Source organism: Poromitra crassiceps, assembly GCF_964638095.1.
Source record: "Poromitra crassiceps genome assembly, chromosome: 1".
Lineage (NCBI taxonomy): Eukaryota > Metazoa > Chordata > Actinopteri > Beryciformes > Melamphaidae > Poromitra > Poromitra crassiceps.
In genome coordinates this window covers 60,906,553-60,926,811 of record NC_139623.1, presented here as the reverse complement: position 1 = coordinate 60,926,811, position 20,259 = coordinate 60,906,553, and the positions used below count along the sequence as shown (strand labels likewise).

The 20,259-nt window shown below is 44.5% G+C and overlaps 1 protein-coding gene across 1 annotated transcript in view; it reads left to right on the top strand.

The window, feature by feature from the left end:
* The window catches only part of LOC310788689 (transcription intermediary factor 1-alpha-like), a gene marked incomplete at its 3' end in the record, with an annotated part of 100,428 nt that overhangs the window by 61,145 nt on the left and 19,024 nt on the right, over positions 1–20,259 (top strand). Inside the window, exons 13-14 of the mRNA XM_083650230.1 lie at positions 883–1,055; positions 18,052–18,154. Coding sequence (XP_083506356.1) covers positions 883–1,055; positions 18,052–18,154 — 276 coding nt within the window. The remainder of the gene's footprint in view (positions 1–882; positions 1,056–18,051; positions 18,155–20,259) is intronic.

Sequence of the window (20,259 nt, the reverse complement as noted above, 5' to 3'; positions counted from 1 at the left end):
CACACACACACACACACACACACACACACACACACACACACACACACACACACACTGATGTGCAAACAGATTTGACATTTGAACACTGAGCATTGCACATGATTTGTATGTGTGTCTGGAAACAGTGGTTTGAAAATACAAGAAAAACACCATAAAACAGCGGTACAATAGTGTCAAAACTCTGAAAACGAATGCGAAACAATCTACAAACAGAAATTCTGGTTTTGAAATACAAGTCACTGAATTCTATTTGTGGATCATGATGTGTTTGTTTGTGGATTTATAATTTATTTGTGGACCATGTTTTACATTTGCGGATTTGTTTGTGGATTTTAAATCTATTTGTGAGTTGTGTTTTATTTTTGCCGTTCACATTTCATTTGTGGATCGTGTTTTGTGTTTACAGATTGTACTATCTATTTGTGATTCATAATCTGTCCATTTACAATCCATCTGACACTGTTTTACCCCCATATAAAAACTACGAACTTGCTGTGTACCACCCATGTAGTGTAATAATATGTACATCACATTATATTGATAACTCAGTGGACAAATTGGGTCAAAACTATTTAATTCAAAATCTTCATTCCAATTTATTAGAGTGATATTTGCAAATGTGTACAGTTGCACACTGTGTTAGTGAACACAAAATAAGTGCATAAGTATTCTTAATGTGTCACTTAACACACAGCTGTGCAAAAACATCAATACCGCAACATTTCGCGCTATTTTTCTGAAATAATTATACAGTATTGCGGAAAAATATCGTAATATGTTACCGCATCGATTTTATTTGCATAGCCCTACGATAGATAGATACTGTATGTTTTCCTTTAAGCCACCTCGATGATACCAGTGTTGCTCTCCGTTGTGTTGCAGTCCCATGTTGATGACATGGATTTCATGGCGCCCCTGTCGTCACCAGAGTCACCTTTCCCCCCGCAGACGGTCTGCTCTGCCTGCCGTTCTGCCCCAAGCCAAGTCAGCTGCCAGGCCTGTGGGCGGGGCTTCCACTGGGCCTGCCACATCCCTGCTGTTGGACCCAACACTGGGTAAGGATGAGCAAAAGTCTTCTTACAAAACAACACCATCACACCATTTGAACTTGTATTGTTGAACATGAATAATTGCATTGTAAATCTGAATAGCATAATCTGATATTGAATTCCATTAGTTCAGGGTTTCCCAACTTTGGGGTCGCATGGAATTCAAATGGGTTCACCTGAGATTTCTAGTAATTGATCAATACAAATAATTTTTATTATAATAAAAACACCACACACACAATTTAAGAAGACTGAACCAATCCTACATTTTCACAAAGACGTCAGCTAAATGATAGAATGTAAATGTAAATATTTCAAGTTGAACTTTAATTTGTCATCCTATAATCCTATCCTATAATAAGAATGAGAAGTGTCCATGTGCGTGTGAGCAGAATCAGCCACAGCTATGCCGATTTCAAAACGTACCCCGACCGCTACTATTATGGGATGCGATGGGATGGGATGTGCGTTTCCCAGGCAACGACACACATTGACACGTTTTGGAACAACGCCATTAGTGTCAACACTGTCAACACCAGTATTGTTGTATTGTAATAATATGCCACAAAGGTTTATTGACATTTTGGGGAGAGCAGGGGGGGGGTGTAATCAAAGAAATATATTTAAATCATGAGAGACCAGAGGGTAGAATTAACAAGCAAGCTGTATTCACGAATGGCATGGCAATAAGATCTATGGCATGAAATGGCATGGCAACTAATTCCGGCAACTAATTCTATGGCATGGCAGCATGGCAACTAGTTCTTTGGTGTAATGACTCCGTGGTAAGATGCCTCTCTTCTTGAGGTGAGAGAGGAGGGCATCTGCTCGGACTAGGATAGAGAAACCCCCCCCCCGTAGGGGATTCTTCAGGAGTCAAGACATTGGTGGTGGACTGGGGAGGTGGGTGGGGCGAAACACAGCTTCAGAGGATGGGATGCGATCAGCTCAGGTACAGCGACCATGGAGGAGAAGGATCAGGGAAAGAGGACGATGACACGCTGAGCATGGCTATAAGTACTGCCACGTCATAGCCTCGGCATTGACGACATTACCGACGTCATATTGGCAAGTTGAGGAGCTGATTGGCTGTTGAGGATGGGGTGATGAGTCACACGTCACAGCGGACGTCACACTAGGATTACGCTTGACGTCACACTAGGATTACACTTGTCTTAGGCTAGGAGCTGATGCCTATTGCGATATGATATGAGCTGGTCTTCATCTTGAAACTAGGTCGAGACCAACATATATATTTCTAAAGGCCGAGGAGTGAGGGAGTGGGTGTTTAAGCGTTTAACCGACTAGTTGCCGACATCCCTAAGATCCCTAAACACGCACAACGCGCTGAGCGTAGGGCACCAAGTGTCGCATATAGGGCATCATCCAGAGCAGGAATACCACGGTCAAACAGTGCCCCGCAGTTTGGTAATGCCCCTTCTAAAATTAACTCTCCACACGGCCAGTTTGGCATTCCCTGTTTTGAACTGGCCATGGTGTTGCCCCTTGAAAGAAAGTGTGTGGGATCTCCTTGTTAACTACATGCAATGCAGTAAATTAACTCACGTTTCCCTCGGTCACCAGTCATCATGCTGGACATCAGTAGGCTACATGTGCGAGATTCCTCCCACTACCGCAAATATGTAACTTAGCCTACGTAAATACAGTGTTGTCTAGTGGAAGTGATCATCTTATTCTATAATGACCAGAACGGGTGTTGTTCAAACTGAACATTTATTTCTCCAACATGCTGCAGCAGAAAGGGAGATAAACAGCAGACTTTTCAGTCCATTTGTTTGCAACACACTATTTTTGTAGTTAAGCTACTTCCCTGCATAGGGCAGATACTTGGTAAATGGTAAATGGCCTGCATTTATATAGCGCTTTTATCCAAAGCGCTTTACAATCAGTAGATAGTCTACATTCACCCATTCATACACCAATGGCGGCAGGCTACCACGCAGGGTGCCTACACACCATCGGGAGCAAGGAGGGTTAAGTGTCTTGCCCAAGGACACAACGACAGCAGCTTGGAGGGAGCGGGGATCGAACCGCCAACCCTTGCGTCATTGGCCGACCCGCTCTACCTCCTGAGCTAAAGCCGCCCCTTCCTTCTTGGAGTTTCAAAATAAAGTGCCTCTGCCTGCAACATGAAATAATTCAGGCATCTCAAGTAAAACAATGAAATTACTATTACCAGATTTCTCAATACATACATACAAATACATACATACATACATATACATTATATATATTAGGGCTGCCACAAACGATTATTTTGATAGTCGACTAGTCACCGATTATTTTAACGACTAATCGGATCATAAATTGCAGCTTATCGCACAATTACTTAATCGCTCTGATTTAGCTATCATCGGGTCTAAATTTAGCTTCAAGTTGTTTTAAGCATGTGCCAACTAAAAATAAATAATTAAGATGATAATTCACTCAAAAATAATCTTTTAATGAACTTTAAAGTTTAGAGCATGTAGCAGCATATTTATTTCTGGCATCATTATACTTGCATGTAATAAATGTAATATAGTGCAAATTGCAAACCTGCAAAATAGTACATATTGAAATTGAAAACCGTGCAATGAAATATGTACTATTCATTGAATGAATAATGCAAAATAAAATTAGGGCACTACTAGGCGGAATGGAAATGGAACCAAAAACTATGCGCTATGGATGCAACAAAAATATCAACACAAATAAATTGTTTCAGTCTTCTCAGGCATCAAACATCAACAAACATCAACACACATCAAACAAACATCAAACTATCTATCGAAAAGTGTTACACTAGTGTTAACACTTTTCATATCATCCCTTGGATGTTTGCCACAAAGACCTGCAAAGTGGAACTCTTTGCAGTTGTGCAAAGTCCCGGAAAGTAGGTTTTTTTGTGCAGTGACTTGTTTCCATCATGGTCCCTGGTCTTATAAAAACATGACATGACATGACAATTACATAAAAACATCAGCTAGACAGTACAGTTCAATCAAGAATAAAAGGAACAAGAGACATAAACCAACATACCATAATACCGGTAGACTCACATGTTACTCTAATTTGCTCTAATTTAAGTATTCTTCAGACGGTTTTTCAGAGAATTAGCAGACTTAATTTCATTTGGGATCTTATTCCACTCCTCTCCCCTGTATAGAGAAATTAACTTCTTCCTACTTTGCTCTTCAAATTGGGCAGTTTCAAATCTGCTACACTGGCTCTTGTGTTCCGGCGATGGATGTCAAGAACATACTGGAAGTACTTGGTGAAGTGATTAGGACAAAGGCCATGTCATATTTTATAAACCATGATAAGTTTCAACTGTTGTACTCTGTTGCTTTCTACTACGGGGAGCCAATTCAAATCTATAAAATGAGATGGACTAATGTGTGTTCTTGGGCTGAGGTCAAGGATGACCCTCATTAATTTATTTTGGGCTTTTTGAAGCCTGTCTTGAGATTTTTTTTGTTATGCTACTGTACCAGGATAAACAGGTGTAGTCATAGTGACATTGAATTAAGGACATAGCTAACATCCTCATTGTCTTCTTGTCCAGGAACCTACGCTAAATACTTTGTCTTTGAATACATTTTCCCAGTGACAGAGGGCCAGGGCTTCACTCGTCATACGCTGATCCAGTTGACTTCCCAGATACGTTACACAACCCTTATCTTGTAACATGACACCATTACATTCTACAGAAAAACTGTTAATTCCTTAGTTTATACTTCGATCCAAAAACAATACATTCAGATTTTCCTAGATGCAGGGACAACTTGTTGTCACATAGCCAACTACTTACTCTCTGTAGCTCTACACCCAGAGTAGAGAGCTGCAAGCCCGAGGGTACCCACCTCCTCTCCTCCCCAACATTCCCCATTCCCTCCCCACCCACTATTCTAAAGCATGGCACCCATTCTACCCCAAAGCATGGCACCCATTCTATCCTCTCCCACTATTCCGCCACTATTCTAAAGCATGGCACCCATTCTACCCTAAAGCATGGCACCCATGCTATCCTATATTTCCATATTTTCTATATTTCTCTATCATATGATTGTTCAATGTGTTATTATTACTACTGTAATTTGCTACTGTTGTGTCAGCTAGCCCTCCTCTCCCTGTTCTCTCCACATTTCATATTCCCTCCCCACCTCCTCCCTCTCCCTGCTCTCTCCTCCCCCACATCCCCCCGCTCTCCCTCCCCCCTCCCTTCTCCTGCTCTCTCCTCTGCTCTATCCTATATTTCTATATTTTCTATATTTCTCTATCAATTGTTCAATGTGTTATCATTACTACTGTAATTTGCTACTGTTGTGTCAGCTACAATTAGCTAGACATATTTCTGTTAAGCCCTCTGGGACATGCTTGTGAATTAGGGCTATACGAATAGACTTGACGTGACCCTTGCGGGCCCCTCGGGCCCGGCCAATACGGGCCGGGGCCGGGCTTTTTTTGTTTTTGTTTTGTTATTAATAGGTCCGGGCCTATGAGAGTCGTGTATGAGACCCATTGCCTCCCTGCTTGGCACTCAGCATCAAAGGGTTGGAATTGGGGGGTTAAATCACCATATGATTCCCGAGCGCGGCGCACGCTGCCGCTCACCGCTCCCCCAGGGGATGGGTCAAATGCGGAGAACAAATTTCACACATTGTGTGACAATCAGTGGGACTTTACCTTTACCTGACTTTACCTTTATTAGTCTTGAAAAGGACACTGTAGTTCCAGGTAGGGTTGTGCCGATTGGTGATCGGATCATATATTGCCGACTCAATGGCTGAAATCACCATTGATTTTCCCTCGCTGATCTCGATCGCCCCCGCCCCCCGTGTGTGGCTGCTCCCTGACCCCGCCCCCGTGTGTGGCTGCTCCCTGACCCCGCCCCCGTGTGTGGCTGCTCCCTGAGAGCAGCAGTTTGACTGAGCAGAGTGTGTGTTCAGACCAGACCATTAACAAACGCTACTAGCCTACTGCATTCAAACATGTTTCTGATGTCCGCAACGAGCCCCAATTACAAATCTCCCTGCCGTCACCCGTCCAGTCAACTAACGTGTCGTTAACGTTAGAGGAGAAAGATAGCTGGTGTTAGCTAGCTAATTAGCCATGTTAGCTGCCTCAGTAGGTAACGTTAGCCTAGAGAGAGTATTTATCTGACGTTTATGTTAGCTATTCCTCAAACCTGCGGGTGGAAATGGTTTATGTAGATGCGATGTATGTTGAAGCAAGACAACGTTTTAATGTACCTTGAATTTGACAAATAACGACGGGTGGTGCTCACGCAGATCTAAGCCCTGGCCATCCTAGCCTCAACGCGGGACTCATCAGTCATTCTGATAAGTCTCGCGTTGAGGCTATGGCCATCTGTGTTTTTACAATAGCTGAAATATTCCCATACAGCCGACGTCGTCTTTTTAGATGGGGGAAAGTTCAGGGGGGTCCTTGCGTTCTCCTGCTTTATCACACACACGGTTGTAAACACAGTCAGGGACAGCTCCTCACAGCTCCTCATTATACTGTGCGTCTAGGTAGGCATGCAGCAAGGGGGAGGGGTAAGCTGCACTCTGCAAGCGACCTGGGCACGTTGTTTTGGGGAAACAGCTTTCAAACTGGAAACCGCTGCATCCCTAGTCACAGTCTTGCTATAGTATAGCGTTATATTTTACATGTTTGCTATATTAAACTGCCATGAGATTTGTTTGCGGGGATGAAAGTCGCTGTGTGGGGGGAGGCTCACTTTTAAAAGTCTGTAGGCTATGTGTGTCTATGTGCTTTGGTGCGACAATATCACTGCATCTCATGTTCAGTTTAACATATTATCTTATCAACGTTACTCTGAGCCGATGGTGAGCAGGCGAGGCAGTGGAGAACGAGAGTGAAAAAAGAAAAGAGGTGGCCTGAGACGCAGGTCAAAGGGCAAGCGCCGACAAACAGGGTTGCAATCAGACCTTACTAACGAGGCTCACCGTGGACACCAGAAACATGTCCAAATATACAGCAGCAGCAGCATCCATTCACTGACAAATAGTCTGAACAACACACACTCACTGCTGCACCACACATCTGTCTGCAAGTTGCCATCATCAGCATCCACTGACACACACACACGATGTCAAAGGGTGGCGATTGGACGATCTGACTGAGGTCAAGATCGCGCAACTCTAGTTCTGAAACTTATTGTTATTAGTCTTGAAAAAGACACTGCAGTTCCAGGCTGGATCACAAAGCTTCTGAAACAATAAGTTATTAGTCTTGAAAAGGACACTGCAGTTCCAGGCTGGATCACAAAGCTTCTGAAACAATAAGTTACTAGTCTTGAAAATGACAGTGGTTCCAGGCTGGATCACAAAGCTTCTGAAACAATAAGTTATTAGTCTTGAAAAGGACACTGCAGTTCCAGGCTGGATCACAAAGCTTCTGAAACAATAAGTTATTAGTCTTGAAAAGGACAGTGGTTCCAGGCTGGATCACAAAGCTTCTGAAACAATAAGTTATTAGTCTTGAAAAGGACAGTGGTTCCAGGCTGGATCACAAAGCTTCTGAAACAATAAGTTACTAGTCTTGAAAAGGACTGTGGTTCCAGGCTGGATCACAAAGCTTCTGAAACAATAAGTTACTAGTCTTGAAAAGGACAGTGGTTCCAGGCTGGATCACAAAGCTTCTGAAACAATAAGTTATTAGTCTTGAAAAGGACACTGCAGTTCCAGGCTGGATCACAAAGCTTCTGAAACAATAAGTTATTAGTCTTGAAAAGGACACTGCAGTTCCAGGCTGGATCACAAAGCTTCTGAAACAAGTTATTAGTCTTGAAAAGGACAGTGGTTCCAGGCTGGATCACAAAGCTTCTGAAACAATAAGTTACTAGTCTTGAAAAGGACACTGCAGTTCCAGGCTGGATCACAAAGCTTCTGAAACAATAAGTTATTAGTCTTGAAAAGGACACTGCAGTTCCAGGCTGGATCACAAAGCTTCTGAAACAATAAGTTACTAGTCTTGAAAAGGACAGTGGTTCCAGGCTGGATCACAAAGCTTCTGAAACAATAAGTTATTAGTCTTGAAAAGGACAGTGGTTCCAGGCTGGATCACAAAGCTTCTTAAACAAGTTATTAGTCTTGAAAAGGACAGTGGTTCCAGGCTAGATCACAAAGCTTCTGAAACAATAAGTTACTAGTCTTGAAAATGACAGTGGTTCCAGGCTGGATCACAAAGCTTCTGAAACAATAAGTTATTAGTCTTGAAAAGGACACTGCAGTTCCAGGCTGGATCACAAAGCTTCTGAAACAATAAGTTATTAGTCTTGAAAAGGACAGTGGTTCCAGGCTGGATCACAAAGCTTCTGAAACAATAAGTTATTAGTCTTGAAAAGGACACTGCAGTTCCAGGCTGGATCACAAAGCTTCTGAAACAATAAGTTACTAGTCTTGAAAAGGACACTGCAGTTCCAGGCTGGATCACAAAGCTTCTGAAACAATAAGTTATTAGTCTTGAAAAGGACACTGCAGTTCCAGGCTGGATCACAAAGCTTCTGAAACAATAAGTTATTAGTCTTGAAAAGGACACTGCAGTTCCAGGCTGGATCACAAAGCTTCTGAAACAATAAGTTATTAGTCTTGAAAAGGACACTGCAGTTCCAGGCTGGATCACAAAGCTTCTGAAACAATAAGTTATTAGTCTTGAAAAGGACACTGCAGTTCCAGGCTGGATCACAAAGCTTCTGAAACAAGTTATTAGTCTTGAAAAGGACAGTGGTTCCAGGCTGGATCACAAAGCTTCTGAAACAATAAGTTACTAGTCTTGAAAAGGACACTGCAGTTCCAGGCTGGATCACAAAGCTTCTGAAACAATAAGTTATTAGTCTTGAAAAGGACACTGCAGTTCCAGGCTGGATCACAAAGCTTCTGAAACAATAAGTTACTAGTCTTGAAAAGGACAGTGGTTCCAGGCTGGATCACAAAGCTTCTGAAACAATAAGTTATTAGTCTTGAAAAGGACAGTGGTTCCAGGCTGGATCACAAAGCTTCTGAAACAATAAGTTACTAGTCTTGAAAAGGACTGTGGTTCCAGGCTGGATCACAAAGCTTCTGAAACAATAAGTTACTAGTCTTGAAAAGGACAGTGGTTCCAGGCTGGATCACAAAGCTTCTGAAACAATAAGTTACTAGTCTTGAAAAGGACTGTGGTTCCAGGCTGGATCACAAAGCTTCTGCAATCACACCAGAGCCCTCCTACTAACCATGCAGCCCTTAGCTTGCAGAGGGAAAATAAAGAGTTAAGTGAATCAGACATAGCATTCCAGACATATTCAATATAACATTCATGTAACATTTTTGCTATCAAATATGATATTGCCGACTCTGGAGGGTTTTAACCAAGGGAAAATGTCCATACCGTGGCAAGCTTAATCTACAGACAAACCTCTCCAATCTCTACAGAGAAGTGACAGACGCACAACCACAGAGTGCATCGGGGAATTACCTACAGACAGGTGCAGAAAACCATGCACCACGAGTACTTGCAAGGGGACACAGGACACATGACAGGCCTGATGCACCACCTTGGTGGGCTGCCCCCTTGGAACACCGACCACCAGGGGCTGACCCCCTCCAACACCGACCACCAGGGGGCGCCCCCCTCCACCACCGACCGGAGCAGCCGCACCCACAACGGGCAGCAAGAGGACGAGGAGCGCCGCGGTGGTTCCAGGACTGGGGCGGGGAACAATCGGCTGCCCTGGAGCAGTTCGCCAAGCAGTTCAAGCAGCGGCGGCTTGAACTGGGCTTTACGCAGAAGGATGTGGCCTTGGCTTTGGACACCCTGTCTGGAAACGTCATTAGCCAGGAAAACATCCGCAGGTTTGAGGCGTGCAAGCTTAGCTTCAACGGAATGTGCGAACTTAAGCTGCTGCTGAGCAAGTGGCTGGAGGAGGCAGACTCAAACTCTGGCAGTCCAACCAATTTGGACAAGAATGGCAGGAAGAGGGGGCGGATGAGAAGAATGCTTGAAGTAGGAGAGAAAGAGATACTGGAAAACCATTTCTTAAAATGTCCAATGCCATCTGCTGATGAATACAAAACTTTAGCCGGCACTCTTCAGTTGAAAAAAGCTGCGGTCATTGCATGGTTTACATACAGAAGACAGAAAGAAAAACGAATGACACCAGTGGGAGTCCCTCATCCGAATATGGAAAATGGAGTAGAGGTCTCCTATACACCACACACTGCAGAGTGCTGTGCAGTAGAGCCAGAAAAACCATCTGAATAATAATTTTTGAAAATCATAATCTGAACTTCTGCTATTTTCAAATCACAGAGGCTGCAATGAATTGGTTAAGTCCAAAATAGACTCATCGTGCCCTGACCATGTTAATTAGCCACACTGTTCTCAAAGGATTTTTTTTTACAAATAACCTAATTTTGTGCTCAAGTTCCAAAAAATAAGCTGTTGCTAAAATGGAACCATGAGGTAGGACTATAGTGATACGTCATGTCAATTTGATTCTGACTAAGGGTGTATTCACACCTGTAGGTCGTTTGCTTTGTTCCGATTCAAGTACTTAATTGATAAAATTGTTGCACTTGTGCCTTGGTTCGTTTGTGTTCACATAGCCACAAATCAAACGGTCCAAATAGTATTGCCAAGCCTCCTGGATTGGCAAGGAGACACTCCGGTAGGCTAAGAGCCTCTCGGGATGGAAAAAATAATAGCCTACATTGAATGAACATTCTGCTCTTCAGGCTTAAACTGATGTAGTAGAACAGTGGTTCCCAAACTTGGGTATGCATACACCTAGGTGTACGTGGAGGTACTTGAGAGAATAGGGAAAATTTCTTGAGATTTTATTTTGTAGTAACGAAGATGCTTACGCGGAATATAATGGAGTAAAAGTATACATTTTATTTAGGAAATGTATTAGAGTAAAAGTGAAGAGACAAATATTTTCTTTGTTGTTTCTTTTCATATAAGTTAGTTAAATTTTGTTTATTGATTTTGTTTGGTTAGATCTAGCTAGACAATTATCTGTAGAGTCGTCCGAGACATGCTTGTGAATTAGAATATATAAATACCGTAAATTCCGGACTATAAGCCGCGGCTTTTTTCCCGTTTTTTGGCCTTTTTTGGCCCCTGCGGCTTATATAACGGTGCGGCTTATCTATGGATTTAAAAAAAAAAAAAAAAAAAATCTCTCTTTTTTAGCACTCTTTCTAACTATAAATCCACTTCTGTTTTAATTTCCTCTCTTGCCCTCTTTTAACAACATAACATAACATAACATAACACAACACAGGTAAGCAGAAAGAAAAAGACGAAGCAATCACGCCATGAATGAGGAAATGACTCACCTGCTGGAGGCTGGAGATACACGGCTTGGGCTAAACTTTTACTCCGTGAAACACTATCGATTAAGTCCGACATCGCTCAGAGGTTTTGAGCAGCTTGAAAACAAGTTTGAAAACGTGCAGAAGTCCATCCACTCACTCACTAAAGAAACTAAGGCAACCGTGAACAGAGTTTATAATGCGGAAAAGCGCATCAGCGCACTGTAGGACAAAAACAACACAGTGAGTCCGAAAATGGATAAAATGCAAAATCGAAACCCTGCACACGCAGGTTGATGACTTAATCAGCAGGAGTAAAAGAAATAACATTCGCCTGATCAATGTAAAAGAGGGAGCTGAGATTGGTGACATGGACGCTTTCGTGGCAAAATCCTGTGTTACATCCTGGACCTGAAGGAAGGCGAGAAACCACCAGAGGTGGACAGGGCACACCGGGCGCCTCGGCCACGTCCAGACCCCGGCCTGCCACCGAGGGCCATCTTCATCTGCCTACTCCGCTGGCCCGACCGTCAACTCATCCTCCAGGCTGCGGGGAAGAAGCCCCTCACCTGGGAGGGTACGCGCTTTTTCGTCCGGCAGGACCTCTCCGCGTTGGTGCAACAGAAACGCGCAACATACAACAGCATCATCGAGTCAATGGATATCGCTTTGGCGTACTGTACCCAGCGAGACTCGTCATAACCATTGATGGACAGCGGCGGAACAAGAGCTCAAAGTGAAACTGCCGAATATCTTTTGAGTTGGACTGGTCAATAGTACTGTGAGTAACTAAAATAAAAAAATAAAAAACGGAATTCTCTCTTCTTTAGCACTCTTTCTAACTATAAATCCACTTCTGTTTTAATTTCCTCTCTTGCCCTCTTTTCACCACACCGCGGACACTGTGTGCACTGTAAAAAAAACAAAAAATACCATTAAAACACCCGCGGCTTATAGTCCGGTGCGGCTTATATAAGAAAAAAATAGTCAACTTTGAAGGTGCGGCTTATAGACCGGTGCGCCTTATAGTCCGGAATTTACGGTAAATGGTAAATGGACTTCATTTATATAGCGCTTTTCTAGTTAACCGACCACTCAGAGCTTTACAATAATCATAAACGAACTTCACTTGAAACTTGACTTATGTGTGAGCTATGTCTAGATGGTATGCATCCTGTGTGTATCTGACTTCCTAACAGTTCATGATGTATTATTTTGTTTTGTATTGACTTGGACTTGAGCACTGATGACTAGGACTTGGATTCGATCATTCATGCATTCGGACTGGGAAGTTGTAGACGAGGACTCGGATTTGTTAATTGATAGACACCCCCCCCCCTCTCGTTTTTGCAATAGGCCATAATAATTTGTCATAGGATATTGATAGCTATATTAATACTGTGACATTGTTGTTGTGACAGGCACGTGTGTTCCACCTATGTGGATTCACGCTCATGTTCAGTAACTCAGACTCAGGTAATGGGGACTTGATTCAGACTTGCCTCTGACTCTTCTAAGGTGACTTGAACACTGGGGAATCGACTTGGACTCGAGATATGGTAACTTGGCTAGAACACTGCTTACCTGTGAGATAAAGTTGAAAACTGTAATTAATGCAAGCTGTCTACATTTAAAGGAGAAAGTCGTTGTATATTTGCTATCCTGTGTTTACCTACAGTATGTTGACTATAGATAGGATCCTGATGAAGACTTGAAACATTCCTCCTTATTGGATGTATTGATGTAAGTAAGCTAACTAATGTACTTTGTTATTATTATTCGTAGTTATTGTATGTTTGGCAAAATATTGACAGAAAAATCATCCATTCGCCTCACTCAATAAATGGTTAAATGGCTCTTGGATCCTTGTGTTCAAATGTGCACACGAGTGAAGCGCTTCTATGGTCCAGTCATCCTTATAGGACCTAATGACATCACATCAAGTTTAGAGTACACTGTCCTCTATGGTCCAGTCATCCTTATAGGACCTAATGACATCACATCAAGTTTAGAGTACACTGTCCTCTATGGTCCAGTCATCCTTATAGGACCTAATGACATCACGTCAAGTTTAGAGTACACTGTCCTCTATGGTCCAGTCATCCTTATAGGACCTAATGACATCACGTCAAGTTTAGAGTACACTGTCCTCTATGGTCCAGTCATCCTTATAGGACCTAATGACATCACGTCAAGTTTAGAGTACACTGTCCTCTATGGTCCAGTCATCCTTATAGGACCTAATGACATCACGTCAAGTTTAGAGTACACTGTCCTCTATGGTCCAGTCATCCTTATAGGACCTAATGACATCACGTCAAGTTTAGAGTACACTGTCCTCTATGGTCCAGTCATCCTTATAGGACCTAATGACATCACGTCAAGTTTAGAGTACACTGTCCTCTATGGTCCAGTCATCCTTATAGGACCTAATGACATCACGTCAAGTTTAGAGTACACTGTCCTCTATGGTCCAGTCATCCTTATAGGACCTAATGACATCACGTCAAGTTTAGAGTACACTGTCCTCTATGGTCCAGTCATCCTTATAGGACCTAAATGACATCACGTCAAGTTTAGAGTACACTGTCCTCTATGGTCCAGTCATCCTTATAGGACCTAATGACATCACGTCAAGTTTAGAGTACACTGTCCTCTATGGTCCAGTCATCCTTATAGGACCTAATGACATCACGTCAAGTTTAGAGTACACTGTCCTCTATGGTCCAGTCATCCTTATAGGACCTAAATGACATCACGTCAAGTTTAGAGTACACTGTCCTCTATGGTCCCGTCATCCTTATTCAGATTCAGATTCAGACAACTTTTATTTATCCCAGAAGGGCAATTCAGTTTCACAGCCTACCCAACACCTTCAAAAGCTCACAGTGAGCTACAAACTTCAGACATGACAGGACGTAATGTAACAGCATGACATAACATAAACAAACAAATAATGTCAGAGATAACAGATCAGCCTCATATAAACATGAACAAGAAATAAAAAGTATACATATATTTCTATATGTAAAGACATGAGAACATGTATAAGAAATAAAAGATATATATCTACAGTATGAACGAGCCTAACCTGTTCGTCACAGGCAGGATACGTACAGCCTGTTGTGCACTCATATAAGTGAAGGCATTCATTTAAAATGACTACTGTCTGTGTTTAAGAGCCTGACAGCTGAAGGGAAGAAAGACTTGGAGTACCGGTTAGTTCTCCTAGGGGGCGCATAGTAGCGCCGGCCTGAGGGCATCAGAGCAAATTCACTGGACAAAATGTGGCTAGATTGTCTGATGATCTTTTTTGCCTTCTGTACCACACGTTTCTCCCAGATGGAGCACAGGTTATTCTGCTGGACTCCAATAATCCTGGAGCAGACCTTGACTATAGCGTTTAGGCTATTCCTGTCCTTCACAGACAACACGTTGAACCAGCAAATAAATGAAAAAGTTAAAAGACTTTCAATAAAAGATTGGTAAAAATTACAAAGAATGGTGTCACAGACATTAACTCATTCTCTGCTAAAGACGTACCCGGACGTACTTTTAACAATGGCGTTCTGTGCCAAAGACGTACTCGGACGTACTTTCATGTTTTGGGTGTTTACATTACATCAGACACTTTCCCAGCCTGTGACATTGTTTCAGGTCAAACTGATAACAGGAACCCGCTAGTTTAGTATTTATGGGTGGAGCCTGTGGTCGAAACAGAGTCCGATCCAGAGTTCTCGGATGGCGACGATGGCGAGGAAGACGCTGGCGTTTTTGTTGTTGCTACGAAGGCTCCCCTTCACAGCGTTCTGACACGGATGAATCGGAGGAGGAGAAATGGGTGCCACTTGGAGCGATGACGATGGTAAAAAGTAGCCTATTTTTTGTATCGCGTTTGAGATGAAATGATCACACACACAACATTCGAGTATAATTGTCACGCATTGTTTATAACTTATGCCGCCGGCATGACTCGCTTCACGTTTCCTCTTGCCAGCTCTGTCACACTCAAGGGAGAGGGAATCACATGGATACGTCAAACGCGTCAAACCGCGTCACACACCCGTCCCCAGCAACCAAGGCGAAACATGTGTCACATAAACATTTCGAAGTTTACAGCACTAACGTAGCTATTGTGTGATCTTCTGTGCTAACGTTAGTTATGAGAGGTAACGTGACAGCAGGTAACGTTACAGCACTCGTTATTCCTGTGTGTGTGTGTGTGTGTGTGTGTGAGAGAGAGAGAGAGAGAGTGTGAGAGTGTGTTCGTTCCATTTGTTTATGCTTTTATCAAGCTAAGCTAAAAATCCACATGGCAACTGTAAAATACATTCTCTTATTTTTTATTTTTTATTTATTTATTTGGGAAAACAAATACTGTATATGTCTGATGTGTCACTGAGGCAAAAAATAAAAGGCTCAAAAGAGAGTTCTGCTTGAAACGGTGTCGTTCACTAAAAACCTCTTTTTCTCCTATTTCTGTTACAAAGGAGGGCATTTTCAGTGAAAACAAGCTAACTGCCACTGCTTGTAACTAAACAAGGAAACATGGTCGAGTTTCAGTTTTTTACAAGGGGTAAGAAGAGAGTCTCTGCTTTATTGTGAGATATGTTGTGTAATTTTATTCCTAGCACAGAATATTCTGTGGGTCCTGGAAGATCAGGAAATATGCTCAAAATCCTGGCACTGGGAGCACACAGACCGAAATGACCCTGGCAGAGAATGAGTTAAAGGACCTAATGACATCACGTCAAGTTTTAGAGTACACTGTCCTCTATGGTCCAGTCATCCTTATAGGACCTAACCTAAATGATAGTGATGCGCGGGTCAGGGTTTTTTAAGGCCCGCCCCAACCCAACCCGTCATTGGAGCCAGCCCGCCCCGCCCAGCCCGTTAAAATATCGGAAAATTCCGAACCCAGCCCAACGCAGCAGCCCGCAACGGCCAATTTAATGTAATATGTCTCCGGACTCAGGAGGAGCACAGCAGAGCTTCCAATGTGTGAAAAGTAGCTAATAACTCTGTCTCTCTCCCCCCCCTCTCTCTCACACACACAGACACTCACATGCTGCTGTGCGCGACAACAGTCGTACTGCGATGAGTTGCGCGGCTGCTTTCATGTCGGTCTTTCTTCAATTAATTAAGCATAGTAGTAGTGCAGCAGGTGCGCAGACGGCTTGCCTTTTTTTAATTACCTCATGCGCTCGCAGCCGGTCATGTAGCCTACTCACGTTGCAGTAAAGTTGACAAATAGATCACAGTCGAGTCCACAACAGAAAATCTGCGGTGGCATTAGATGGACACTTCAAATAATAATTACAGCTAATAATCCTTCCAAAATGTTTGTTTTGAGAGCACATAGGCTACCTCATTGAAGCGTTTCTTTACTCCATGTAGGCTATAGTATAGAGAGTGCAGCAAGAGTCTGTCTGATTGTGTGTGTAGACCTACGTGTGTGAGAGAGAGTTCACGGTTAATTACACTGCGTGTTTCACTGCTCTAAATTATTTAATAATGTTGCTTTCTCACGTTCTGAGCCTGCCCCGCGGGCATCGACCATCGTGATTGGCCGACCCCCCATCAACCTCTGAGCCTTCTACATCGGATCATAGTGATTAATTATGTTCGAAATAAATTTGTGCCGTTTTAATAATAAAAAATACCAAGTCCACTTACCGTGACGCGTGGGGGATGCGCCGGCGGCATTAAACGAGCGCCCCCAGTTCAGACTCAGAGAAGCCTCCCCTCCCCCTCCTCCGCTCTAGTGCTTCTCTGCACTGGGTGCGCTTGTTTAATGTCGCCGGGGCATCCCCCGCGCATGAGAAGTCAGTTCTTTTGTTGTGAACACTTTTAAGACAAAGAAGAAACGTCACGTTCTTTCCTGTTTTCAACCCAAAGTGAGTACAAGTCTTCAACTGTGAATTTAACTCGCCTGTTTCCAAAGTGAAAGTTGAAGTTGATACAACACTAGCAATATTGAACGGCGCAAAACAAACGTTAACGTTACAGATCCTGACCAACAACGTGTGCGTGTGTGTGTTGAATTTAACTAGCTGGCAGAAAACTGACAGAATTACTGGCGGATATAACGTTAGATTCGCGTGGGCTTTTGAACCTAATGAGAGAGAGTTGAGAGAGAAATACAGCAACAGCAGCAGCTAGCTGTTACAGCAGTAGCTGCCGCTGCTGCTACTGCTTGAGTGGCCTGGCTCTGTGCAGTAGTAGCCTGCCTGTCGGTCTCATGAAGAGCTCAGCTATCCTGCTTTTAACGTGCATTGCAGCGGCGGATGGCATCAATGACGATGCCATCGTTCAAAACGATGTTTCACTGTAAAACAATCACGATGGATATTTTGGTGACATCGCACAACCCTAGTATTACATGTTATGCTATGGACTCTTTGAAGAATAGTCCAATTGGGCTAAAAGAGATCCAAATAAACAAACAAACAAACAGCACCGAAAACATAATGTCCTTGAAAATGAACCGTCTGTTGAAACGACAGAAACACAGTCAGCTGTTCACAGAGCTGACCACCTCCAACATGGCGTGTGTTACCTCTCCTCCTGACAGTATCTAAATTTCTGCTGCAGTTACCAATGACTGCAGTCTCCTCCCAGGGATCATAGAGTTTCATTGTGTTTGAGTTGATTTTCTGTGTCCCTCCCCTCTTCAGGTGGGACTGGGTGTGCTCGTTGTGTCAGGACCTGTCAGACCCCACAGACCCCTACAGCTCCCACAGACGCAGGACGTCCTGCCTCAGCCTGCTGGATCAGAGGGTGAGACAGCTTCACAGTCAACACCGGAGCCCCCAGGGCTATGCCGAGCCCTTTCCTGTACACACTCTACACACCAACGACTGCACCAGCCCCTCACCCATCACCGTATACTTAAAATAATCTGACAACATGGCCATACTTGCACTTCTCAATGACAATGACTCAGTTACAGCCTACTGTCATGGTCAGTGTCTTTAACATTGCCAGTATCATTCACAGGGCTGCCAAGTTTCAGCCAAAGTTAGGAGTGAGAAGGGAAGGGATGCGATTTTTTTTTGCCCCTTTTTTAGGGTAGATTTAGAGGGATATCTCAATTTAAATTAACATTAGGATTACTGCTGTGATGTAATTATTCAGTCTTCACCCCCATGCCAGCTGCTCTCCCTGCACTGTCAGCCTCCTCATGCTCTCTCTCTGTCTTTACTCTGAATAGTGAACATGCAAGAAATATGATCAATTGCTAAAAAGAATAGAATACACATAGTCCAAGTCTACAGTAGGATTAGACCAGGGGTGGGCAACTATTTTTCATGGGGGGCCACATGAGAAACCCAGATTGTTGCCGGGGGCCGAACAAATATTGTCATGCCGTAACCATGGATGGGCAACTTTGATGATGTCAGTCAAGTCCTAGTATGACGTGGTCAGTCAAAGTCTTAGTATGACGTCTGTAACGACGTCAGATATGACGTCAGTTAATTCTCATATATATAGCAAGGGTTCTACGTCACCTCTCTCTCTCTGGCCGATCATAGCAGCAGCAGCTTCACGGCAGTCCATCTCCCCTGAGCCGTCCTCCGAAGCGTTGTTTTGCACCATATCTGGAGACCGAATCAGCACCCTCAAGCCTTCTCTACCCGTGGAAATCCAACGCAGATATTCCCCGCATATTCCTCAACGCTTCCCACTCCATTCCCGGCATGTCGAGCTCCGAGCCAGAGCAGTCCATGGACAGCGACAGCAGCTCAGCCAACGAGACCCCGTTCCAGATCGGCCACGGTGCGTTCTTGCTTTCCGAGACGTCTGATGAAGACGTTGGCGAAGCGGCCGGACCACAGGCCGCCAACGCAGCCACGATGAAAAGGCCCGGCGCGCGTTCCCGTGGCACGGGGCGCGCCACTGCGACGGCCCTTGAAAGGAGAGCAGATGACGAAGTGCCGCGTGCGCCCGGTCGCCCAAGAACGCGTGCGAGCGTGCCAGAGGGGGAGGCCGCTCGGCGTGGACGTGCGAGAGGCCGCGGACGAAGATCAGCAGAGGCAGCCGCTCCGAGAGCGGGGAGACGCCGGGGAAATACAGGCCGCGGGGCCACCGCGAGACGCCATGTCCTTCCTGGTCGCACTGACCTCCAGGCCGCCGCCCCGGAAGCGGAAACGGCACCATTCGCAGCTCCGCCGAGCCGACAGGGGTCGTCAAGAGCCATTCTGCTGTCCCTGCTAGAGGCTAGCAGATCAGTAGATGCTCGTCTGAGGGCCCTGGAAACCCCCCCCCCCCCTTTCCCCCCACGTTCGCCGCAGCCCAGCCGGCGCAGCAGCCGATCCCGCCCCCGCCCACGCAGCAAGCCGACGTGCTCCTCACCACCGCCCAACCCGCCCAGATGAACACCCTGGCGTCCGCCACGCCCGCCATCTCATTTGGTATGCCTTTTGTTTCTCCCTGTGCCGATGTGTCTCCCAGGTTGAGATCCCAGATTTTGAAGGGCAGAGACATCAATTTAGTTAGCATACTCCTGCCATCCCCCGAGTGCAAAAGGAAGGTCTCGGGTGACCCAGATGGCCCTGTCTATTTAAAGTCGTCCGACCCCCGCCTGTCCAAAGACCTCTCCCTATGTGACTTCCTGAACACGTTTGGCGTCTACCGCGACGTGATCTGTGAGGTGTACCCAGAGCGCCGCTACGAGCTAGATTTATATATAGCGCTAATAGTGGACCTCTACTCCAACCACGGTAAATTATTCTACCAGTATCATAAAGCATTCTCCGCTAAAGCCGCCCTGATGATCACCCGGGCTAATACGCGGCTTAACTGGTCCATTATGGACATGCAGATCTTCACGTCGCTGGTTAGCGGGCGGCCGGCGAACACCTGCTACTCGTGCGGCGAACCGG